Here is a 26,597-nt window from a genome sequence, read left to right as displayed (position 1 = left end):
CATCTTCTGAATAACGATCGTGTTACATCAGAGCACCACATGAATGCCTAAGGTGGAGCTTGCGAATGAATAGCAGCAGTATCGTTCCCTATCACTGCATGTGCACTGGACGCATTTCATACAGTACAGTGAGCCCATTCCAGGGGAGCACTGCATTGCCCTTGCTTTAAACCAAATTCCTTCAAAGACTCACACTAAAAATATCACACAGAGCTAATGTGTACCAGTGGCAGTGCTTCTCCCAGCCCACTCGCAGCATTTCTCTTTCACATTTGATCTTTATAGTTTCCATACTGGAGCGATTTGGTTTGCTGAATTCTGGAAATGTCTCAAGTTGAAATGCTAGTGTATTAACCTGCTGTACTGAGTCTCTTTTGTTTCTCTTTACCAGAGTGCTGCTTGCCAATTTTTACAACTACAGCAGATTTTACTATTCAAACAGAACCAGATGGAACACCAGTTCAAAGAACATGTCAGAATTAAATATTTCTTTTTTAATTAGTTGCTTCTGATTTATGCAAAAAAAAATTAACATAAGAGTGGGAGAATGTGCCATGAATCCAGATGCAACACAGCCCACACAAGCATTATCTTTTCTCTGTCAGAGACACAGAGGCCTTTTATTTCATTTTTTCTTGTCTTTTCTTTTTTCCTTTTTGTTTCTGAATTTAATTTTTCTTACACTTTCTGCACCTTTTCCTCCTTGAACTAGCCCCATAATGATGACTGAGGTTCTGTTATGTTCATCAGTCATACTTTTTCACCAATATCTTAAGTTTTCTCTTGTAGAAACTGGCTGATCTGCCTCTAAAAAAAAATTACTGTACTCAATACTGCAATCCCAGCATCAGTATCTCAGTGTGATAGCATCCTTTGAGTCTATTCTTTGTTTTCAGTTGAGGGAATCGTTACACTTAGTTTTTTTCTGCTGCAGAAAAGGATTTGGGCAGAAGGTGAAGATTGTGAGGAATATGTCAACTGCTAAAGAAAGTTCATTCCCTTTTTGCTGCCAAGCATTCCTACTTCTTTGGCATGAATGTTTGCTCATCTTCTCTTTCATGCTTCCCCATTTTTGCCAACTCACATAAGCATCAGTTCAGTAAAGCATACTGACTGAGGACAGTTGTTAGACACAGACTAGAAGTTGAGCGTGTGATTAGCTACTTTCTCTTCTGGGGCTTTTGGGATGTTGCTGTCAAGGTCAATGAAAAAGGTTTCAGTGACTCAGAAGAGCTCTTACTAACAGCAATATTTTCTCCTCTCTTTATTGAGCTGCCACAAATATCACTGAGAATTTTGCACAAAGATCTGAGATGGTTTACAGCCTTAACTATTTTCACTTAAACCCAGGATGAATATTTACACCCTGTCATTAATCAAGGAGTTGTGCTCTTGTAATGACTACTCATTTCAAGGATGAAGACTGTTGGAAGTAATTTTCCAACCAAATTAATTAGACTATTTTCAGAATTTCTACCAGAGCCTGTGCCATTTTTACTTAGCAATATAATCTTCTTTACTTAAAGCTCAATAAATAAAGGAATTAAGTGATAGTTGTATATACATCATGGGAGAGCATGATTGGTCAAATCAACAGCAACATCTAATAAAAAAGATCAACTCTTGTTTAATTAAATATTTGACAGAAGAACAGTGAAGCATCACAACAGTTAATCTGACTCAGAGTATGCTGCCTAGATAGTATGCTATCTAGGGAAATGACACAGTTCTCTAAAAATATTTACTTTGGTATTTTGTGTCAAGTGATGGATTATACAGCTTTTCAAGTGACAAGAGATGCCCACAACAAAAAGCTTCCTGTTGTTAATCAAACTCCAGCACTTTGTCCTTTATTTTCTCAGGCTGTTGAACATACCTACAGTAGGAGTGTTAAAAGCTGGTAAAACTGCTCCCTTGCTACAGTTCCCTCAATGACTGTATTTTATTTAGCAAGGCAGATTTTCATTCTGAAAATAAGGTCTTCCAGTCTATGACATGGTTATGTATGACAACAGGAAGCAACAATATTAATTTCAAATCGTGTATGTTGTGTGTTGTTCTTTACCCAGCAGTTTGCAAAGATTTGCTACATGATACATTGTGCAGAGCTAAATGTTCTTTTTCCTTCTCTTTAACTGGTCTCTGATAAAATGTGTATGCCAACCCTTGCATATCTATGTTTTAAAAATGTGTCACCCACCCACATCTTTTGGAGACAGTGAGACAGCAATAAAAATACTTTTCCTGGATGCTAAAAGATATTGCAGAATAAATAGAGAGGAAGTAATTCATATGTAGAAACAGCATCTTGGAATATACTCTCACAGAAAACAAATTTATTTTAGAAGTAGGAACAACTGGGGCTTTTATGTGAACATTTCTCTCCTGGAAAAAAATACACACTTGAGATGTTCCTCATTTCTTGTAAGTTAGAGGCCCATTCCTATAGGCAAGTCTGCTCCCAGTCTTGTACTTACCAGTAAAGGCAGTCACATTGCAACACAGGCAATTATCAAAGGCTGTGGTTTTGGCTAAAAGGCCCTATGGCATCATTTTCCAAGAGAGATATGCTTTTTAATCTCAATGAAAGTGAACAAAATTTGAAAAAAGAACGAGCAACATACTGCAGTTAGTCAAAGCTGAAACTCTGGTCATGGAAATGAAATGTCAAGATTTCAGGTTTGGAGACAGCTGCCTGTCTCAGATCACAGCCACACAGCACGCAATAACTTAAAAAATCACTTGCATCCTCTAAACTAAATACCAGATATTTTGTTTATCATATGTGCAGAAAGTTAAATCTCAAATAATTGCAAGGAAATGCATTTGATGTTCATCTTCATAAGTTCTGTATTTCATCACCACCTCTGCCCACAGTTCATTTTAATGTGAAACACAGGTTTTTGAAACAAAAAGGACAAGAAGGCCGAAACAAAAAGCTAGTTGTTAAAGATTTGTATTACTATCTCAGCTGGAGGAGACTGGATCTGAGAAAAATGGGTTACCCTTGGTCATGTTAACACTTGGAGACCTCCGTGAAGAGGACGTACTAAGCTGACTGGAAATTACACAGACAGTTGGACTATATAAGCATAAGCCTCCAAAAAGCATAAGAATTCCTATCATCTGTTTAGTGACACAGCTGTACTAGAGCTACTGCCCTCTGCAATGATGCCTCTGAATAACATGGTACAGAAGAGCTGTGTCTTACCACAGCTACATTTTGGTACCTTCAGGTTCCAATTGTTAGTAGTAGTTTATATGATTGAATTTCAACTCTGAGCAGTCCCTGTGACATCTAGAATGTGTATGTTATGCACAATTTTGCATTTTAGAGAAAGCGAAGTTTCAAAAGACATTGGAAAGAAAACAAAATACATCACAAAGTGACTAATGAAGGTGAGCTTAACAGCCCCTTAATGTGTGTCATGAAGTTTCCAAGGTAGTCTTCTACATAATTTATTTCTGTCATCTTAAAGAAGAAGATTGGTACATTTAGAGCTTGATTTACAGGCGTACTCAGGCACCACAGAGGGGTGCTCAGCGTTGCAATTCTGTTTTTATGCACCTGGAGAGGAGCAGTTCCTCTCCAGAGGCCACTGCAGAGAACTATCAAAAAGGGAGAAAAATGCCTTAAGCTCTACCTCTCTCCTGGACCTCTGCACTGACACAGAGTTAGTACTAAAAATTCCAACCCTACCGCTTCTCTGCTGGTTGGTCCCACTTTTCTTGTTTGCACTGCTGCTTTCTCACAAAACACTGATGGAGAAAGGTTATTCTTTTTTCCTCTCTCAGCTTGTGAGCAGACACCCCCTGTCATGTGGCAGGTCTGGGGTTACAGCTTGCTTTTGCAAGGGGTTTAAAGCTGTGGCACGCAGCTGAACACTCGAGCCATCAGTCTCCCAGCACTCCAGGAGAGGACTGCTGTTGACATAGCTCCATTTTTCAAGAAGTACATAAAGATTTGCTGATCCAGAGAGAGCACATCTATGCGAAGAGATGTTCTCCCTAACAACAAGAGATGCCTCCCTCCTCCTGTACTGTCTTACACAGTTACTGGAGCCAGGAGCGCTAATGAGGTTGCCTCTTCCCTACCTATAGGCAATAAATTAGAGGTCTTCTCTGAGTCTCTCTTTCTCCCAGTGAGCTGTTAACTTCTGTCAGGAGAATTTCTGCCTGCCCTTTGAATTCTGCCAAGCTTTAGGCATGAAGGTAGATGTCTATATCCTTTGTGTGTTTAGGACTTAGTTCTGGGCAGTGGGGGAGATGCTGTAGGATATCCAGTGCCACAGGAGTTAAGGGGGTGTATTGAATACCAGCATTTAGGACCAAGCAAAATTTGGGGGCTTGAAGTTCTTTGATGGGACAAGCCTGAGTTGCCTGAACGGTCAGTGACTGGTAGCTGTAATTGTTAGCTCAGGCATCAGCTAATCAAACCTTTCCCTAAACCCCTGATGTTAGATTTTAGCTTCGCTTCAAATACCTAGAACTCTTGTAATAGGCCATTGCTTGACTTTATTCACAGTGAAGTACTTACTGTATATTAAAAAGCCCCCACTAAAATAATTTCAAATCAGTTGGAATGGTACAGGCTTGGGACCCTAATCATTTCAAAACTGAAGAGCTGTTTCAAATTGTAAGAGAAGCAGATCATTTAAATAACTTAGCTCTGCACTCCCTCAGACTTCCAGATTTTCAAGTGCACTTCAGCCTGGAAGTGAATGTGGTATTGGACATAACTCAGTGCAGCACACTTTACAATCAGCAGAGTATAGTTTGGAGAGCATTTGAAGTTAAGCTGAGATTGCTCAGCGCAGTGATCCCCAGATTCCCCCATTAACTTTCAGATTGCAACAATCTAACATCTGAGACTCTCCAGTTACTTTAAATCACTTGATTGTTTTTGTAAGGTGGTGCTGGGATTTTTTTTCTTTTTTTAAGACTGAATTTTTTTATCACGACAAAACAAAATATTGCAGTATCTCACCCCAAAAGACAAGGGCTAAAATGTTACATATAGACTTTACCAGACTTAAAAACTGGGGCAGGGGCAGGGACTTTGCCCTGAAAGCTAGTTCTATCATCTGTCACACACAAGGCTGCTATTCTTGTGTTGGAAGACTTCAAAAGGCCTGGCATATGACATGGACATTGAGAGAGCAGCCAGTCTGTCCTCAACAGCACTTCCTTCAGCCTTTTGAGAGAGAATGCAGAGCGTGCTGATTTAACTGCTCTAGTGCCTTTGGATATATGACATACAGCCAGGAAAAAGGATGCCTGTGGGACACAGGGGACGTATATTCTGCATCCTGCGTACTTTGGAAATAATGAAAAAGCCTGAGACATTCATGGGACATTCACTTGAGAAGGGTTAATTCAACCTATTGTTATCCTACTAAAGTCTGGAAAACTTAAGTTTAGGGGAATAAATTACTCTGATTAATATATTGTGAATAGTGTCATTTTATATTGAAATTAAATTGCTTTAAGAAACAAAGAGAAGGTTCTAGCTGCACAGAAAGAGGGTGATGAATTTGATTTTAATTGGTTTGTTGTTATGACTAAAGAAAGGCTGTAAGGAGATGGCAGGTGTTTCACAGAATCACAGAATCACAGAATCAACCAGGTTGGAAGAGACCTCAGGGATCATCGAGTCCAACCGTTGCCCTGACACCACTCTGTCAACTAGACCATGGCACTAAGTGCCATGTCCAGTCTTTTCTTAAACACATCCAGAGATGGTGACTCCACCACCTCCCTGGGCAGTCCATTCCAATGTCTAATAACCCTTTCTGTAAAGAAATTCTTCCTAATGTCCAACCTGAACCTCCCCTGGCGAAGCTTGAGGCTGTGTCTTCTTGTCCTATCGCTAGTTGCCCGGGAGAAGAAGCTGACTTCCACTTCACTACAACCTCCCTTCAGGTAGTTGTAGACTGCAATAAGGTCACCTCTGAGCCTCCTCTTCTCCAGACTAAACAACCCCAGCTCCCTCAGCCGTTCCTCATAGGTCAGACCCTCCAGACCTCCAGAGCAGCTTGGTCACCCTCCTCTGGACTCTCTCCAACACCTCAACATCTTTCTTGAAGTGCGGTTTCAAAGCCGTGGTCAGCAACCTGGCTGTGAGAAAGCCTTTTGCCTAGTTTCAGCCATTTGGCATGTGGACTTGTGCACCAGGACAAAGGTTTCTTTTGCCAGCAGGACTGACTTGAGTAGCCACACTCCTGCACCCTACGTCATCCTCCCAACTACGCCGATACATCTTCTGTGATGCCACATGATGAACTAGATGAGGAAACAGATCTGGATGGCAAATAAATAACTGGGGGAGGGAAAGGTTAACCTAAATCACTTGTCCATTTCATTGCAATGTAACTTCATGAGAGGAGAAATACAGAGAATGAGTGAAGAAGAGAAAAGGCCTCTAACACATATTCATCTGTGCACCATAGCACTCATTTCTCCAGCCAGTTCAAAATGTCATTATGTTCTAATGAGTAGAGTTCACTACATTTGACAATTGGAACAGAATTATTGCACTTGTGTTAATGCTTTTTTCTGTTTTCTTCAACTACATCATATGGTACAAGCAACTCATTTGCCTTTTTCCCAACAAAATCACACAGTGATTCTTGATTATCTTGTGACTAACTAATATGCCAAGGGATTCTTTTCTCCTCTTCTGTTTGCAAGTGATGAGCTCCTGGGTTTTAGCAGAATTCTTGTTATCATTCCCTAAGTGCACAACTTTGATATTGTACTATCAAATTTCATCCCATTTCTAATATTCCAGCCCTCAGGGTCATTTAGTTCTCACTGCATGACTCTCCTCTGTATTGACAATGCCTTGCAGTTCTGTGTCCTCAGTGAATTTCATTAACATCTATTCAAGGTAGTTAATGAAAGTATTAAGATTGTTCACCAGACTGGTCCTTGAGGAACTTCTCTAGTAACTTCTTTGCAGTCTGGTGGTTTCCACTTGCACTTATGGGGTCTCTGGTTCCACCCTCGTAGAGGAAAGATAATTCTCTGGCATGTGAATAACCCTCCTGGCTAATCAGGCAAATGTTCCCTTCTCTTGTGATGACATTGTTTACAAAAGAGGAGATTATGGCTATGTTATTATCAACAATATGCTGCAATTTCCTTTATGTAAAATATTATATCTGTAAAACATGGTGGGGGGGAGAGGGGCTGTCACTTCTGCATTTCTGTTATGCTCTGAACTGATTGTCCTCATGTCCCAATTCATTCCTTGCCACAGGTAGATCTAGGCCTTCTCCGCTTTGTTTCTGGAATTGGGACCCAAGGAGCCATCTCAAAAGAAACAAAGAAAGAATATTACCTGAAAACGTACCGCGTAGATGTCAGCTCCAATGGAGAGGACTGGATTACACTGAAGGAGGCAAACAAGCCTGTTGTAAGTCTTCTCTCTTTTACCTCTCTTCGGCCAAGAAATAAGCTGTTGAACTGTTTGGTTACTGTAAGTTGTTAAAAAAAGTGGAATAAGGTATCACAGGTTTAATCAGCATGATCAGGGTTAACAATATCCCAACTCCAAAAGATAACTATTTTCTCAGTAGTAATGGGACACAGAAATTGTTTCTCCAAAGCCTAGAGCAGCTTGAAAAGGGTGCAAGGTGCTGCCCTGCATGTTTTGCTCATAATTTGAGTTGTTTGGGTCTTTTCCCTGGAGTGTGCTGCTGTTTCACAGTTTGCCAGACATTTTCTGTGTGACCTTGAGAAAAACATTATGGGGGACATTTTAAAAAAATATGTAGGTCTCTTATTTTCAGCGGAGCTCTGGATATGCAGTGTGTCAGCACCTCAGCTCCCTGTGCATAGCCATGCTGTCTTGCAGGAGTGCTAGCAAGTCATTAGTAGTTTGTTAGACTTCCAAGCATCTCAGTGATGGGGGTCATGCAGACAGATAATTAGGCACATCTTTCCATCCTTATAGATTTTTATCACCTTTCCATTTATCAGTGGATTTGTTCTCTGTGACCCCCCAATGAAACAGCTTTAGATACTCGTAAGAAAAATCTTCATTATCCGCTACCATGAGCGTAAAGCTCATTACTGAGAAGTCACTTCTGCTCCAACTCTCACATGAATAGTCGCAGTGAGGCTGTGCCTGCTTTCCCACCTCGCTCGGGATGTGCCAAGGAGCAGCATCCCCAGAGGCTGTCAGGGGCTGATGCAACTGGAAAGGTTTTGTGGTACCTCCCTTCAAAATAGCTTTTTTATGACCCTTCTGTGAGGACCCAGAAGAGCTATGTAATATTAAACTCTATCAGTCTAACCATATCTAGCTCTAAATATTTGGTTAGTGCTTTGTCCCTGATTCATCTGTAAGTGCTATGCCAAGTCCACTACATTTATCTAATCAAAACTGTAGCAGTGTTTAACACATACATCTTTCTTCTTCGAAGCACTCTGTAAAACAATAAAAAATGAATCCTGAAAGCTTCTCTTTGACAGGTATTATCCTGGTTTTTCAGAGAAGGAACTTTAGAAGGTCAAATGCCACAATGTGGGCACTGTGTAATGATGTATAAAGGTACAATAACTGACTTGCCCAAAGTCACAAGAGGAGCCAACGCTGTGGCTGGTATGAGACACAGGGTTTCCTGGCTCTGGTTCCTGTAATCCTGAACAAATGCCTCTTTCAAAATCAGACCATGCCTGATTTTCATTACCAGCTTCAATTTGTAAACTCTCCAAGAGTGTATTTTACATGAGTTTCTATTGTACATCTTGCCCGTAATTATTAAGAACAGTCCCTAAACCTGTCTTATTTGTTCAAAGGGTTTATAAAAAAAACCCAGGTGTCTAAAATGGCAATATTTTGCTGTTGATCAGGACAAGAAAAAACTACTACTATCTTTATTCAAATGAAACGTTAAGGAGACTTGGCTACTGAAGGAACAACAAAAGCAGGCAGCCGCAGATCTCTTCAAGGCAGCCTCACACAAGTGTTGCACTAACCACGCATAAAGAATTGTGTACTTTTGAGGAAAGACACATTTCCTCTGTCAGATGCAGACCTTGAGAAAACTACAGCAGGTTCTCCCAGAGAAAAAAAGTTGCTGAAAAGAAGTGTAGCTCCATTTAAAATCTCTTGCTGGATATGAAACTCCTGTATTAAATTTCTTGAGTTATAACTGAGCCTGATGAGTTGATAGCTGTGTGCTGCTGGCCTCCGCTCCAAATTGGTGCAGTTATTGCACATAATAAACAGGAAAGTAGACAGTGTGTGTAAGAAATGGGAGAATCTCCCATAAAAGGAGAAGGGGTTTGTATCCATGGAAAACAACAGGAAATTGGTTCTCCTCTACATGAGGAAGAAGCAGGAAACTGAATCACCTTCTTTGGACTAGAACATTGCAATGTTTCATCTCTGCTAGGAAGGAGTGCGTCTGCAGGATCCTCAACATGAAAGCACACCACAATCCTGTCCCTTCTTGTGGAAGTCTCATTGTTCATCTAATTTGACTGTGAGCCTCAGGGGACAGAGAAAATCTTAGAGCCTGCTATATAGATTTTAAATAGACTTCCATCTCAGTATGCAAGGAGAAAGAAAGCCTGAGCACTTCTTAAAAAGGATTTAAAAATGGAAGGTTAATGAAGTAAGGTTTGCACTATACACTCTCAAAAAGTCTTAAGACCAAGGACAGCAAAATAATATATGTTTTTATCCTAACTCTATAGAGGATTTTTACGTGGTCTAATTGAAATCCACTTTTAATTTGGGCTTGAGGTTCTGTAGTTTTTTGCATCATTCTACGAGTGTACGAGGAATAAAACTGCCCTAATTGGGCATTGAGGGATTCTTCCATTATTCCTGCATATAGATCTGGGCATTAGGAACACCTCAAACTAGGCAGGGAGCGGACAGACCCTTGTTGCACTCAGGTGAGCTCCTGCTCTCGAAATGGCCCTGAGCTCTCCTGGTCTGCTCTGCAGCTTTATGGCGTGTTATGGGACTCTTCAGGTGGCAAGTATTTTTTAGTATCATAACCTTACATCTTCTCTTTTCCTCCCCAAGGAAAGATTATCTGTCTGCAAAAATTGTGTTAAGAGTTCAATGAAACAGTTCCCCATGCAAGTCTTGTGCCTCACCCCCCCGCAAAATAACTCTGGTTAGACCTTGTATCATGACTATCTGTAAAACACAGAATTATAAAGACCATTGAAGAGAGAGCCTAACAAATATATACTTTTTCTTTCCACACAAAGGTGTTTCAAGGGAATAGCAATCCCACTGATGTTGTTTACAGACCTTTTGCCAAGCCAGTTCTAACACGGTTTGTGCGAATTAGACCTGTGTCTTGGGAAAACGGAGTGTCACTGAGATTTGAAGTTTATGGCTGCAAGATAACAGGTAGGTCTTGGGAAGGATTTTAAAATCAAGGGAATTTCTGGTGCCTATGCTGTGGGTTTTATTTTTATGAGTGAAATGGATATTCACTATTTCCACTGTGGTCTGAATGCAGAAATGTAAAAAAAAAAAAAACAAAAAACCAGGAAGAAAATAAAACCCAACAGGCCACTCTCCATCATCTTTGCTAAGTCGTGGGCAACGGGAGAGGTGCCTGAGGACTGGAGGAAAGCGAATGTCACTCCAGTCTTCAAACAGGGCAAGAAGGAGGACCCGGCTAACTATAGACCGGTCAGCCTCACCTCTATCCCCAGAAAGGTGATGGAACAACTTGTTCTTGGTGCTGTCTCTAGGCACATCAAGGATAAGGGGATCATTAGGGGCACTCAACATGGCTTCACCAAGGGGAAGTCATGCTTAACCAACTTGATAGCCTTTTATGAGGACATAACCTGGTGGATAGATGATGGTAAAGCTGTGGATGTGGTCTATCTTGATTTCAGTAAAGTGTTTGACACTGTCTCCCACAGCATCCTCACAGCTAAACTGAGGAAGTGTGGTCTGGATGATCGGGTAGTGAGGTGGATTGTGAAGTGGCTGAAGGAAAGAAGCCAGAGAGTGGTGGTCAATGGGACAGAGTCCAGTTGGAGGTCTGTGTCTAGCGGAGTCCCTCAAGGGTCGGTACTGGGACCAGTACTATTCAATATATTCATTAATGACTTGGATGAGGGAATAGAGTGCACTGTCAGCAAGTTCGCTAATGACACAAAACTGGGAGGAGTGGCTGACACACGGGAAGGCTGCGCAGCCATTCAGAGGGACCTAGACAGGCTGGAGAGTTGGGAGGGGAGAAACTTAATGAAATATAACAAGGGCAAGTGTAGAGTCCTGCATCTGGGCAAGAACAACCCCATGTACCAGTACAAGTTGGGGGCAGAGCTGTTGGAGACCAGCGTAGGGGAAAGGGACCTGGGGGTCCTAGTGGACAACAGGATGACCATGAGCCAGCAGTGTGCCCTTGTGGCCAAGAAGGCCAATGGCATCCTGGGGTGTATTAGAAGGGGTGTGGTCAGCAGGTCAAGAGAGGTTCTCCTCCCCCTCTACTCTGCCCTGGTGAGGCCGCATCTGGAATATTGTGTCCAATTCTGGGCCCCTCGGTTCAAGAAGGACAGGGAACTGCTAGAGAGACTCCAGCGCAGAGCCATGAAGATGATTAAGGGAGTGGAACATCTCCCTTATGAGGAGAGGCTGAGGGAGCTGGGTCTCTTTAGCTTGGAGAAGAGGAGACTGAGGGGTGACCTCATTAATGTTTATAAATATGTAAAGGGCAAGTGTCATGAGGATGGAGCCAGGCTCTTCTCAGTGACATCCCTTGACAGGACAAGGGGCAATGGGTGCAAGCTGGAACACAGGAGGTTCCACATAAATATGAGGAAAAACTTCTTTACGGTGAGGGTGACCGAACACTGGAACAGGCTGCCCAGAGAGGTTGTGGAGTCTCCTTCTCTGGAGACATTCAAAACCCGCCTGGATGCGTTCCTGTGTGATATGGTCTAGGCAATCCTGGTCCGGCAGGGGGTTGGACTAGATGATCTTTCGAGGTCCCCTCCAATCCCTAACATTCTGTGATTCTGTGATTCTGTGAACCCAAAAATCCAGTGTTATCAGAATGTTGTTCTGGTGTTAGCTTTTAGGTGTTCAATTTTAAGAAGTGAAAAAAACATTAAGGTTTTATTACTTTTCTTGCAATTATTTTACAGCTTCATGCAAAATACCTGAGATACAAAGATATTTTGCAAATTCCTGTCTTGTTTTTCCTTCCTAACCCTCCAGGCCCTCTTGCTCATGCCTGCTATTTGTAGATAGCTCTCAACAGGTTTCCCAAGGAACAAACACACTTAACTACGTTTAAAAGCATTGCAAGGTACAAACACTTAGATCTGAAGCCTGTTCAAGCAACTAGACATATATAGTCAGGTTCCTACTAGTGATCAGTAAGGGAATGTAACTCCTTTATATCACACAGTTAACTGTCCAAAGTGCTTTCTGAAGTAACAGCAAAAGGCATTCATTATCATCAAAGTACTATCTTGAAAAAAAAAAAAAACACAGACACAAGCAGGAATTTTTTTAGAAGTCCTTTTTTCCTAGTTTTAGGATTTCTAGAACTCCTACAAAATGGAGACATTTTTATATGTAAAGTAAAAATACAAGTTCTAGATTAAAGAAAATGTTAATGATTTAATATTTTTTACAAAGTTGATTTTTCTAAAAAAATCTAGTGCCATTTTATAGCACTTAATACAGTTCATTAGCACTAATTTTTAATAGTTCCAGGGGTATTTTTTTTCCCTTAAGGTGTTTCCTTAGTCTTGAAAATGTTTCTTAGGACTGGTTTCCATATAGCAGGAAAATAAGACTACTGATTACTACGTTATAGAATTCCAGGTCATTCTATGAAATCTTTTCAGATTAGATACAGGTAATATCAGAAAAACTGCTGTTACTTTCTGTATTGGAAACCTTCATTCCCTGGTAGCAGCTTTTCCTGCTTCTACTTTATATTTATCTAGGACCATAAAAGAAGCAACTATTTAGCTTCTGTGTCATTTGAAAAAGCCTGAGAGACCAAAGAAATACAATAGGAAATTCTCAAGTACAGCAATAAATTATGTTTTACCGAATGTATAAAAGATTTCTATTTCCAATGTCACCAAAATTAAGTAATCTGCAACCAGGTTTTGGCTAATATTGGAAGTTTTCTCTAGGGATGTATTCATAAATTCGGATGTGACCCTGCACTCTTTGCCTTAGCAAGAAGAATAGAAAACAAGAATAGAATAGGATTTTCTGATCCTTTTGGTTTTCATCAAGCCAGAAATACTTGTGGTATTTTGGTACTTCCTGTCAAAACTAGGATGTGCAAGTTTGAACAACTTTAAATTATATACAAATCCAAAGAGATTATTTTGGATATAAGAAAAAAATAAGTAATTGCTTATGATAGTTGAATTGACTGATGTGTCCTGTTTCTGTTTTGGTGCTTGTTCAGATTAACTATTTATGTGGGTTTTTTCTCTGTAGATTATCCTTGCTCTGGGATGCTGGGTATGGTGTCTGGGCTCATTCCTGACTCTCAGATTACTGCATCTACTCAAGTTGATCGAAACTGGATCCCAGAAAATGCTCGCCTCATAACAAGCCGTTCAGGTTGGGCGCTGCCACCAACTAGTCATCCATATACAAATGAATGGCTTCAAATAGACCTTGGTGAAGAAAAAAAAGTGAGGGGCATAATTGTCCAAGGAGGCAAGCACCGAGAAAACAAAGTATTCATGAAAAAATTCAAAATTGGCTACAGCAACAATGGTTCAGACTGGAAAATGATCATGGATTCCAGCAAGAAAAAGATAAAGGTAAGGAGGAAAGCTCTGCACTAAAAAAAAAGTTGCATTAAAAAAAAGTTTGCATTAAACTTCTACACATCTATCGCTGATCTTCAAAAAGGCACATAGCTGGGATGAAGCCAAGCAAGAGGACTCCTATGGCAGCTGCCCTGAAGGGATGCTGTAGGAATCATCCCATGCCTGAGGGCAGGAGCTGGCCTTAGGACGTTCGACTCTGCAGCAAAGGTGTTTTCTATTCAACAGCAAGTTCAGACTTGATTTCTGACAAGGGTGGGGTGCCTCTGTGGTCCCTAGGTTACTGCAAAATCCCATGCCATGGTAATATGCAACACTGCCAAAAAAAGTAGAGTTTCCTCTGCAGTTTTTCCACTGACAGTGAACTAACTTATTTGAGACACTGAATTACTTTTCCTTTGCTTCTTTTTTGTCTGAGCTGTAGAGCAAGAACAGTGTTATTTAACTCAATGGGGTACCTGTTGGATTCCTGAACTGCCTGCAGGCTTCTTCGAGAGCTTCACAGGCTCTCATAATGGTCTCATCCAAGTCCCACTGAAAGAAAGTGGTGGAGGTTTTGACGTGTTATCCCATCCTAAGTGAAAAGTACTATCGTACTATCACAAGTGAAGCATCTTGGAGGTTGCTTGGGAGAAAAGGGCAACTGGTTCATAGGTCCAAGAAGAACTTGCAAGGCATTTACAGAGGAGGGCCAAATGAATTGCTGGGTTAGACGTCAAGGAAAAGAAAATAAGTGTGGCCCAGAAAGGTTTCTGGGAATGTACCTATTTTGGTTTGTCTTTGAATGTAGGCTTTTCAGGACGTGACTGTTTAGCTTATTTACACCAAATCCCATTCATTAGGTCTTCTGTCCCATTTTGTTATCATAGCTCACAACGTGCATTTTTGCTTCGAGAGGCATAACCCCTTTTTAGTCCTCCTACCCTGTTATTGAGGAAAACAGTGGGCATGCAGTCCTGTTCAGGAACTGGTGCTGCGGTACTGGGATGATCACAGAATCACAGAATCACAGAATGTTAGGGATTGGAAGGGACCTCGAAAGATCATCTAGTCCAATCCCCCTGCCGGACCAGGATTGCCTAGACCGTATCACACAGGAACGCATCCAGGCGGGTTTTGAATGTCTCCAGAGAAGGAGACTCCACAACCTCTCTGGGCAGCCTGTTCCAGTGTTCGGTCACCCTCACCGTAAAGAAGTTTTTCCTCATATTTAAGTGGAACCTCCTGTGTTCCAGCTTGCACCCATTGCCCCTTGTCCTGTCAAGGGATGTCACTGAGAAGAGCCTGGCTCCATCCTCATGACACTTGCCCTTTACATATTTATAAACATTAATGAGGTCACCCCTCAGTCTCCTCTTCTCCAAGCTAAAGAGACCCAGCTCCCTCAGCCTCTCCTCATAAGGGAGATGTTCCACCCCCTTAATCATCTTCGTGGCTCTGCGCTGGACTCTCTCTAGCAGTTCCCTGTCCTTCTTGAACCGAGGGGCCCAGAACTGGACACAACACTCCAGATGCGGCCTCACCAGGGCAGAGTAGAGGGGGAGATGAACCTCTCTCGACCTGCTGACCACACCCCTTCTAATACACCCCAGGATGCCATTGGCCTTCTTGGCCACAAGGGCACACTGCTGGCTCATGGTCATCCTGTTGTCCACTAGGACCCCCAGGTCCCTTTCCCCTACGCTGGTCTCCAACAGCTCTGCCCCCAACTTGTACTGGTACATGGGGTTGTTCTTGCCCAGATGCAGGACTCTACACTTGCCCTTGTTATATTTCATTAAGTTTCTCCCCGCCCAACTCTCCAGCCTGTCTAGGTCCCTCTGAATGGCTGCGCAGCCTTCCCGTGTGTCAGCCAGTCCTCCCAGTTTTGTGTCATCAGCGAACTTGCTGACAGTGCACTCTAATCCCTCATCCAAGTCATTAATGAATATATTGAATAGAACTGGTCCCAGTACCGACCCTTGAGGGACTCCGCTAGACACAGACCTCCAACTGGACTCTGTCCCATTGACCACCACTCTCTGGCTTCTTTCCTTCAGCCAGTTCACAATCCTCCTCACTACCCGATCATCCAGACCACACTTCCCCAGTTTAGCTGCGAGGATGCTGTGGGAGACAGTGTCAAACGCTTTACTGAAATCGAGATAGACCACATCCACAGCTTTACCATCATCTATCTACTGGGTAACATCCTCATAAATCCTCATGATCAGGGAATCATATATCAAAAATGTGCCCTCAAAAGGCAAATCGGTGTGGTATTTGGCAGATGGGAATCCTGCGAGTTGCTCAATATCTCAGCTGTGTTAGTCTGAAAATTAGATGTAAAAGCTGTTTTGCTATATAGACTCATCCATTGGACAAACCTGTGTTTCCTTAAAGGAAAAGCTGAGTGGGCCCATGGATGCAGCTTTTCCAGGCACATTTGGTAAATATTGGACTTCATTCTCTCCTGTTTTAATCTCACTGAATATGTCTTCATTTTCTCACTTCTCATCACTTTTCATCATTTGTTTTGGGGATTAAAACTAAATGAATTCAGCCTTTGCAGTCAGCTCCTTTCTCTTGTTACCATGAGTTTTGACTTCATCATAAAGTGTGAAGAGAGTGTAAATCAACAATGGGATCTAACCATTTTCTTTCTAAAATAGATGTTGTTTTGACATATACTTCTACACTGTGGCTCAACGAGGGAAAAAAATAATGCCATATGCTTTCAAAGCAGCACGCCGTCTGCTGCATGGCTTTCTGTTTTCTAATACAAGCACTTGCCATCATTGTCAGAAGTTAGCAGTTTGACAAGAAAACTAGTGTGCTAACTAATGCACTGAGCCCACCCTCGGCTTTCATCACTACCAGAAATTAACTTTCAAGATTAATGGAATGGAGAGGCCTGGAATTCAAATCTCTCGTGGCATAATTATAATCCTTCCCAAAAATTCAAGACATTTAATAAACTTTCTTCCAAAGCACAAGTTTTCTTTAAAGAGAAGCAGAGCAATCCTATGATTTGAGAGTATGAGAGATTTAAAATGTTAATACTGGAATGTAGTATTTTTAAATGTAAGTGGAGCTGGATGGGACAGCATGCTATAATAAGTCACAGCAGGAATGTGGATTAGAAACAGCCCTGTTATATGAAATGAAACACATCGTTTCACTTGGTTAAAGTCTTGACTTTCAATAAACAAACAACTGCATTTTAGGAAAGGAAAGAGCAATGACAAGCTAAACATAACAACAGAATATGTCCAAAGGATGAAACATCACCTCGTTTCTCAACATGATCTTGTCATCCATGCCTGCAGCTCCTTTCACTAAGACTACCATAACTCTTTCCTCTATGGCTGACTCAATTTCTGCTATTTTTGAATGTGCAGAAAGTTTCCCCCTTTAGCATAGGTCAAGCACTCAAAGGAGCGAACATCACTCAAATCCTCAAACAACCATGCAGAATCCCATTTTCATTTCAAGATACAATTTATATTCTTCTCCATAGCTTACTCAAGCTTACTCCATAAAGTCATCTTTCTCTTTCATACTTCTTTCCTCCTTCCACTTACCTACTGATGACTTTTTTTGGTTTTTTTATACCTCCTCTCATCATTTCAGGTACAAGAAACTTCTGACTATCCTGCCATTTGGAACAACCTTTTTAAATTTTTCTGCCATGTTTATTTTGATTTTAAAAGATATTAGGAAGAATTTTTTTTCCTCTCACCAGTTTAGGTTCTCTTTTGTTTAGCTATTATTTATTATAACTTATCTTTGTAACAAAGTAAAGCAATTTGTGTCATAGCCTGTATAAAAGACACTCACAAAGTGAAGTTTTACTGTATACTGCTCTCTCCTCCCCCACAAAGAACATCAGTACGTGTTTTAAATGAACAGTCAAAATTGAATCACAGGCAGCTCTGCACTACAAAGGACAATGATTCAATATAATTATGATTCAATATAATTCTAGATGCCTATTGAATTCTAATGTCTATGTGTCAGTACTCCAGTACTGATGTCTTTTATAAAACAGTTTTCATTATTATATGTTGCTATTAAGACTACTATTAAAAAGGAAGCAAGGATTCCTCAGATATATGTGTCTGTCTACTTTTTAGACATAAAATGGCATTCATTCTGTCTTATATGGTAGGTAGCTTCTCTGATCATTTGCACTATATTGCTATTCAAATATAATAATATGTAATTGCATGTTAATTAGATCTGACAGGCTATCTACATGTGAGTTCTTGACAACTGTCTTCCAAGTGCTCACAGAACACCAGGTCAACCAGTGCCCCCTGAAGCCACCTTGGAGGTACAATCTCCCCTAGGAAATAGGAGCAGAAGCATTAATGTTGAAATTATTTTTTTTCCTTCAGTTGGTCATAGTCTCCCATCATTATTGGCTTTTGTGACTGGCACTCTGACCAATGGCCAGAAGGGTTTGTGGACCATTGGTTCATAATGCAGAGGTGTACAGTAAAAAGAAGCAAGGCTTTTAGGACAACACTGAAAATATAAGCAACAGTCAGTTTTACCTATGCTGGTTTTGTGCCTTGGGAAATACAGTCAGCTTTTCCCATGGCTTCTGTTTTATCTGCCCCCATATCAATAGGAGGAGTTCATTGCAGGGTGGGTTTTGTTCTTATCCAAAATGAGGGATATGTGGTGGTTTCTTCCTGAAGAAGGCTTCAGGCTTCACAGTTGTGAGTTGGAAATATCTTATAAATAGAGCTTCTAATCCCAAATTTGAAGTCCAAAGAAGATGGTTTTTAATATTTTGCCATTTAACTAATTCATAGAAAAGTTGAAAATACTTTTTGCTTTTACTTCATTGTTATATACATTTTCATAATTTGTACTTTAGAATATTCTCTACATGATATTCTGAAGTAATTTTTTACCATAAAATAGGGTAAAAATAACTCCTTTTGCCTATCTTGGGTTATAAACTCTTCATGGCAAGGACTGCTTCTTTGTACAGTTAATTCATTCTAAAGACCAATCATCTCCATGGAGGCACCCGAGGTGTTGTATAAATACAAATTATAATTTGTTCTATATGCAAAAGATCGCTGATGAGAGAAGCTGATGGTATCAAACAAATGCCATTGAGAGCTGCATTATGACTGAAGAACCCAGAGTGCAACTCAGAGAAGAGATTTTTGTCTGAAATGTGCATTTGCTGACCTGCCTTGCCCATTAGATTATATTGCAGTTTTGTCAGGAAGCAGCTTTCTTCTCTCTTTCTTTTTATTCTTATTCAATACAGGCTCACTGGAAGTACTCTTGCAGCTACTGTTCCTGGAGTTTAATTTATGCCTTTTGGAATAACTACAACTTGTGAAACTCTGTCACTGGGGGAAATCAGATTGAAATTTTCTCTTGAATAGTTGGATTATTATTGTAACCACTTAAAAAGTGACAGGATCTTCACCTCAGCCCATTTTTTTTTCCTTGAGAAGCGTTGAAAATGTCACCCAGTTAAACCCCAGATCAGAGTGTCATTTAAAAACATGTCTCATTAAACACTCAGCTCTTGTTATGACCCTGATGGATTGGTTGCTATTGAGTTTATGAAAAATGAAATGCATTACTTTTCCGAGAAGCTTTAACTATATATTTTCCATTCTCATTTAGGACAGGAATGCCTGACACTTATTAAGTGGTTAGAATCTGGCCTACTGCTGACCTAATTCAAAGACTAGAGAATGAAGGGAAAGAGTGTTGAAAATAGTGCTTTTTTTTTTTTTTTTAACAAGTACCATTTGTCATACTTTGCAGACTTTTGAAGGCAACACCAACTACGACACACCGGAACTGCGGACTTTTGAACCTGTATCGACGAGATTCATCCGCGTCTACCCTGAGAGAGCCACACATGGAGGACTGGGGCTGCGAATGGAGCTGCTGGGCTGTGAACTCGAAGGTAATTGCTCTGCTAGAGATGAATGCCCTTTATTATTTTCATAAATACATTCTCCACTTGGACTACTGCTGAACACTGCTGTGTCTGTACAGGCAGCACATCGGACTCTCACTTCCGTGACTGCCGTTAGTGCTGTTTCTTGGCCTAATCAGTTCCTTCTCTGCAGACATTTGAATATGCCCAAGGCAAAAATATTATTCTTTCTCCCATTCCTTTGTTGAATCACAGTGATATTCTCCACATGGTTTTCTGTTCCCTTAAGCAGCCCTATGATTATACTTTCGAGAAGCACAGAGCTATTAGGACAGAATGAATACAGGAACTTATATTTTATGTTACCATGGTACAACCCTGGAAGAGATGTTTTCTGAGAATGCAGAGGGAGCTTTGGACTAAATATAGCAATTATGTCACTTGCTCCTTCAAAGGACGTGAAAGTCACACCAGACACTATGATGGGCAATGATTACTTGGCTGGACAGGCTCTGCGCTGTTCCTTTTTTGGAGGGCAGAGGGGGCCTCTTTGTTCCTTAACAAGCTTTAATTTTGCAAGAGTATGTAAGAGACGAAAGACCAAGAAAAGCAAAGTTTAGACGTTTATCCTTGGACTGTGACATAAAGTCAGACTTTGATTCTTGTTATATAAGCAGTACTTATTTAACTTCATAGATAACTACAGATAACACTATGTGAATGTCACTATTTTATCTGATGGATGATGGTATACTGGCGTGTCTTATAAACCGCACAGCTTAACAATACACAGAATAACAAACCATGTTATTCAGGATTCCATATGATACCTCGTACAGAAGTAGCTGAACAGGCTCCCAAGATGAATGGAACCGACTGCTCTGCCTCCATTTCTTTCTCACCATTTCTCCCCCAAGGCGGAAGAGTGGGAGGCATTAGTTGTGAGAACTGATGAGTTCTGTGTTGTTTTTCAGGGCTGGCCAGATTGAATAAGTGTGCTTTTTACTTGGCCCGGAAAGTGGGGAGGTTGGAAATACTTCTTAGTTCCTGCAGGAAGTCCTCATTTCCTGTGGGAATACTTAGTTCCTGCAGACTATTGTGCTACTTGCTCAGAAAAAAGAAAACCCAGCACCTGCCTTATGTAAAATCACAACCTGTGGGCCAAGTCCTTCAGCTGCAGGGCTTCTGTAGCCACCCAGGCATCAAGAAGTGATTCCATGAGCCACCTTACAAGGACACATTGCTTAGTGGGATGGAGGAGCCAAAAAAGGAGACTGACCAGGCAAAATGGCTTTGCTTTTAGGCGAATTGCAGCAGCAAGTATCATTTTTCCCCAGGACACATCTACTTGCATTTGTCTTCCTGCTATGGTGTACTTTTGAAGGGTGCTCAACTGTAGGTCAGCCATGGACAGGTGAGGTCAATTCCCATTTACCTGTGGAAGAAGCATAATAAGAAAACTTTGTTGTATAACTGTATCTTAAGGAGGGAGTTGAATGAAGAGAAGTCACTTGAGATTTACTGATCAGGAAAGGAGTTGAGATGAGAAAAGAAGCATTGAGGTAGGCACAGACAGGAGTAGAAACCAGCTCTCCAGCAGTAATGAGCAAGGGTAAGCTTTGTGTGCTCAAAGCATCCCAGGGGGCTTACATGAAACAATGGCAGAGATGTAGGTAAGCTTGAGGCTATACAGGGGCACAAAGATCAAGATAAGAAACTTAACTTGATGTAGAAAGCTAGAGGGAGCTCCCAGAGGGATTTTTAGAGATGTGGGGAACAGAGGCTCTGCATAATTCATAATAGGTACAGAATTGTTTCTTTAACTAGGGCTAGATTGTACCTGTAAATAATAGGTTGGGGTCCTATAGAACCCTATTTCATCCCAGAATATAGCTACTTCAGGAAGTACCATCCCTCCTGACATTTTCAGACCAAGATGTCAGTGTATAAGATCTTCTGTGGCCAGCAAGCTCTGGGGGCAGTAGAAGAGCAAAGAAGAATCCAAGAAAGGGATGCATTATAGCATAGCTTATAATGAGAGTAAAACATTGTTAATGAAAATAACAGTAGGTGAGAACAGACAAAAACCTGGATTGCATTCCCGGAGTGGTTATCTTAAGCCAGAGAACTATACTTGCAGCATAAAACATAAACCTAGACATAACGCCAAGTATCTGTATTCTGATTTTCCAGATGTGGTATGTTTTGCAGATACTGGGGTGTAGATATATTTTCTGGTACCTTGCACAAATTTCAAGCTTTTAACTGTAATAAGAAAGGTCAGAATTTTGCTGGTTATACAGCAGCTACCGGAAAGTCATCACCAATGAGAAGCAGGCAGGTGGCCGGGAGGGATGACTGACATCACTGATGTCTTATTTATAACTTCAACAAAAACAAAAGAAACTCCTTCTAGATCTCCTCATTGAGCACAAAGTGATTCTACATCACACTGCCTTCCTGCCACTGTTACCAGGACTCTGCTCAGACATTTCCTCTCTTACATGTGCTCTGCAGAGAGGTTTCTTCAGCAATGTGGTGGGTGCTGGAGAATTGCCACCTTGAGCATGCACCTCTCCTGCTCCTCTGTAGGGGTCCACTCACAGGCACTTTGGCCAGCAATAAAATTATGGGTTTTCTACCCCACCCCAAGCCTGTTCTGCCTTGCCAGGCTTTCAGTCTTCATTGGTTGAAACAACAAACACTCATCAGCCAGTGAACACAGTCTGGGGTTTTGCTGCCCAACTCCGCTCAGGCTTGAGCTCAGATACAGCAGAGTGCCTTGGCGCAAGGAGGCAGAACAGATATGTCCCATTGCAAAGAAATACTAACTAACCTGCAAAGTAGAGTTACTCTTTTCCTCAGATACAACACATGAAGACAACATACAGTGCTCATCAAAATGTTACTGCCAATTGCATGCTGATTCTCCAGCACAAGTTTTAACTGAACGACTGGATTTTGTTTCAGCTCCTACTGTTGTCCCCACCATTTCCGAAGGCAAACCCGTGGATGAGTGTGATGATGACCAGGCAAACTGTCACAGTGGCACAGGTGATGACTACCAACTGACAGGTGCAGAAACCATCCTCATTCCATTGCAGCTTCATTGTAGCTCATATCCATCACCAGTTACCAGCTAAATGTTTGCACTGATTAAATCACTCAACATAAATGGACATTGGTATGCAGTTTGTATTGTCAGTGCTGTCAAAACATAGGCATCTGCCTTTTACATACGACAATACTTTTGATTGTTTTCTCAGCTATGTAATTTTTGAAGCAAATAATAGTGACTAGCTGGAAGAGAGAGCAATTTTTTTGAGGAGGAATTGTGTCTAATCAAATGTCCTAATCAAACTTTCTCTTATGAAGAAAAAAGCTGGACAAACCTTTTGAGGTTTATTGTCTGAGATTGAAGAAGTCAAAATGAAATATTGTTTAGGTTCAAGATACGTATATGCTTCCATACCTAAAATTTAGTATAGGACTCAAATCTCAGCCCCAAACCTTTCCCAGACAGAAACAAAGCAGATTTGTTTCATCAAAGCATATTCACACATTTATCACCAGAAATATTTCCATGAGCTTCCCCACCAACACTGCATTACAGCCACAGAGGGACTGATGTTCTCCAAGTTACCATCACTAGCAGAAAAGTAAGAGGGAGAGATATAACACAGTCTGCGTCTGGAACGGAGGGAGCTTGCTAGTTTTCATATTCTCCCACTTTTGCACAGAAACACTGTCCTTCTGAGAGAGCTGACACTACCCCACTACTTTTTTGATCCCTTCTTGGAGGTCACTTGCTCCACAAAGCTCTGGGCCTGTCTGATGAGATCTTCCTTTAGCAGATCTGTACATCTACATTAATTTAGCTTGGTTTTGGACACAGCAACACAAGTTATTTCATCACTGCTCCCTGGTGTGCTTATCTAATAAAAGTTTATTGCTTCTTACATCCTTGATATAAAATAGCATTAAAATCTGGCAAGAGCTGTCCAAGAGGACATTGGGAAACCTTAGGTAAGAGATTGGCTTTTTGGAAGCAGCCAAGTAGAACATCTGACAGCAGATACAAATGGAAGTGCTGTTTCAGCATCAAACCCTTTCTGAGCTTTGCCAGCGTCTCCTGTAAATGCATGTTGCAAATCATAAATTGAAAAACAATTCTTGAGTGGAAAAGACACTGCACGGTCAGACACTGTCACTGCTTTTCAAATCAGTGTCCCAGATGAATCTTATTCTTTTTGAAAACAGCTGTGCAGGCAGTCTGATAAAATAGTCTGTATTGGGTTAAGGTAGCTCAGAAAGCTTTCAGTGTTACTAAACATTGTAATTTATTTATTTTTCTGAAAGGAAAGAGCCAGGTCAGGAAACACTGAGGTTTCCTGCAAAGCCCTACACTGAGGGCTGGGTTGTAAAGTCCAACAGGTAGAGACATATTTCACATAGATGGAGGCTGTGTGAGGGGAAGGAGATGGATCTATGCAAGCACCTTCCCTGTTCACTCACAGTCTCTGCACCTCAGGGAGCTCAGGACTGCATCCCACATGTCCCTTAGGGAAAGCTTATTGAGCAGAAGAAACACCCTCTGGCCATTTTTGCAGGGTGTGCTTAGGGAGCAGTTTATAGCCTCTAAGACAAGGGAACAGCCAGCAGCCTTCCTGAGCACCATCTCTTTTGGGAAACTGAACCTATTTCAGTACTAAAATTGAAAATTACTACATTGCCCTTCTACAAAAGTGCAGACACTGAGCACAATTTATTACTATACCACTTAGAAAGCCTGAGCAGTGCATGTGCAGTTTTTCTGGATGCTGTAGAAACATTGCACTGTACATATGATGTTACTTATAATGCTAAAATGCACAGAAGTGATTTTACTAATAATTTCATTGTAAACATTCTTTTCTTCCTCCAAAATGCATAGAAGGAAAGTATGTAAATCTCATGGCCCATTAAGGATAGAAGGGCAGTGCAGGGGGGATTTCGTCAGTGCCTTACCCTCTTGTATCCACTACCAATGCCAGTGTGGCACCCTCATTCTCGTGTGTGTGACAGAGTCACTTCCCTGATGATAGCACTTGCACATATGTGAGTATCACAATGAAGCCTCCCTTGCAATTAACTGTAATTGTGCTGTAGGCCAGATTCCTCCCTGCTCTAGTTGGACCCCATACAGAGCTACTCTATTTGCGTGGCTTATAGCATTTCCCATCAGATCATTCTCACAAACATAAAGCTGATATAGCTTGGGCATTCACTCTCATTGGAAGTCATCAGAGCCTTCCTTCCTATAATGCTTTAGGCATTTGCTTGCTGGAGAAAAGAAAAGCCATTGACTGGTAATCAGCACCCCACTGCGCATTTATAATTGTGCTAATTTACTTTTTTGTTTCCTTTATCAATATGAGGCTTGCTTTAAAAAGTCAAGTATTTCAAAAATACTGTTAGTGAGCTTAGGAGAGGGTCATGACCCCACTCACCTCTTGTTCATCTGCTTGAAGAAGAAGACAAAGGGGAAGTCCTTAATTCCTTCTGCTCTTTGAGATAGAAGTGAAACCTGCCTTAGACTATAGCCTAAAGTCAGGCAATTCCCATGCACCTCTCTTGTGAGCTGGTCTCACAACACAGCTATGAAACAATGCACAGGGAGGACCCAGCATGGCAGGAGCTGGAGGACCTCACATCCCTGCTATGAGAAACATGTCATGGGTGAATGCACGAACTGGTGACTGTTAGGAGGTGGTACAGAGATCAGTGGCTGACTTCTCATGTGATTTGGAGCAAATCAGTGTCTATAAAACAAGGACGGCCACAGGGACATGGTGAGGATTGATTACTTGGTGTTTGCAAGGACTCCAAAGATATACAGCTTTATTTAATGATGAGTTCCTGTTTTCTTTTTTGATAAAGGAAACCAGATCTTTAATGTCATATTTTCATGCTTGAGCTCACACACTCAGTTACCTACATGTCTAATAAAAGATGGTAATATTTCAGATTTATATATAGGATATTCCTAATGACTGCTGTGTCCTTTGTTGTGTCCCATGTATCATGATATGCATAATTTCTTTTCCAGGTGGTACTACAGTGCTGAATACAGAAAAGCCAACAGTAATAGACAACACATTACAACCAGGTAAAAAAAAAAAAGATTTTTTATTGTTAAAAACATAATAAATTCCATACCCAAATTTCATGCCAGAGAGAAAATAATGAATTGCAGCACTTCCTGACTTCCCATTCCCTAAAAGTCTCTGAAGTAAAGAAGCATCTGGTCTCTCAGCTCTGTACAGTAAATATTTTATTCCTTTCATCCACATGTAGACACAGCAGAGAACAAGATTTCCTTCTGCATCAGCAAATGCCAAATGCTGACAAAATTAAACTAACTTAATCACACAGTGCACTCTGTTTAAATGTGGCATGTCAGTGACACAAAGTGTGTTTGCAAACTCCAGGAAAACAAAAACAGAGCCACACAGGCCCATTCACTATTTATAGCCATGGTTTTACAAAACTAAGACAAGTAAAGTTTGCCAGTTTCCTCCACCAGGGAGCTGGCAGTTTTACAATATTGTTTTCTAGAAAGTTTTCTCAAAATGGGGTTACACAAATTGCTACCATGAACTTGAAAAGGGAAAAACAAGTTGTCACTGGCAGCAGGTCCTTTTTACTTAATCAATACAATAACTAGCAGCTTTTAAAATCCTTAGTTTGCTGCTTCCACAGCTTTCATACCATTTTTTAATATCCTGTGCAATTTACTGGGAGTGGGGGAGAGGATAGACTTGGGCAGAAAACACAAACTCCAAAAACTATGAGCACTAGTTTAAAATCCTTTGCATTAATAATTGTGGAGCCGTAAAGAAGTCAGTTTTCAGTT

General features: G+C 41.0%; 1 protein-coding gene across 5 annotated transcripts in view; it reads left to right on the top strand.

Moving 5' to 3' along the window:
• Nucleotides 1-26,597, top strand: part of NRP1 (neuropilin 1) — a 117,813-nt gene that overhangs the window by 73,701 nt on the left and 17,515 nt on the right. For 2 of the 5 annotated variants that reach the window (XM_068404473.1, XM_068404472.1), the window contains exons 8-13: nucleotides 7,262-7,417; nucleotides 10,237-10,381; nucleotides 13,463-13,794; nucleotides 19,585-19,729; nucleotides 22,673-22,756; nucleotides 25,791-25,850. In XM_068404473.1, coding sequence (XP_068260574.1) covers nucleotides 7,262-7,417; nucleotides 10,237-10,381; nucleotides 13,463-13,794; nucleotides 19,585-19,729; nucleotides 22,673-22,756; nucleotides 25,791-25,850 — 922 coding nt within the window. Of the gene's footprint in view, nucleotides 1-7,261; nucleotides 7,418-10,236; nucleotides 10,382-13,462; nucleotides 13,795-19,584; nucleotides 19,730-22,672; nucleotides 22,778-25,790; nucleotides 25,851-26,597 lie in introns of all 5 variants that reach the window. The other 3 variants (XM_068404471.1, XM_068404470.1, XM_068404474.1) reach the window with 2 other exon arrangements.

Source organism: Nyctibius grandis, chromosome 7 (genome assembly GCF_013368605.1).
Source record: "Nyctibius grandis isolate bNycGra1 chromosome 7, bNycGra1.pri, whole genome shotgun sequence".
NCBI classification, from domain to species: Eukaryota; Metazoa; Chordata; class Aves; order Nyctibiiformes; family Nyctibiidae; genus Nyctibius; species Nyctibius grandis.
The sequence above is the reverse complement of the archived record's forward strand: the minus strand, read 5'-3'. Positions and strand labels throughout refer to the sequence as shown.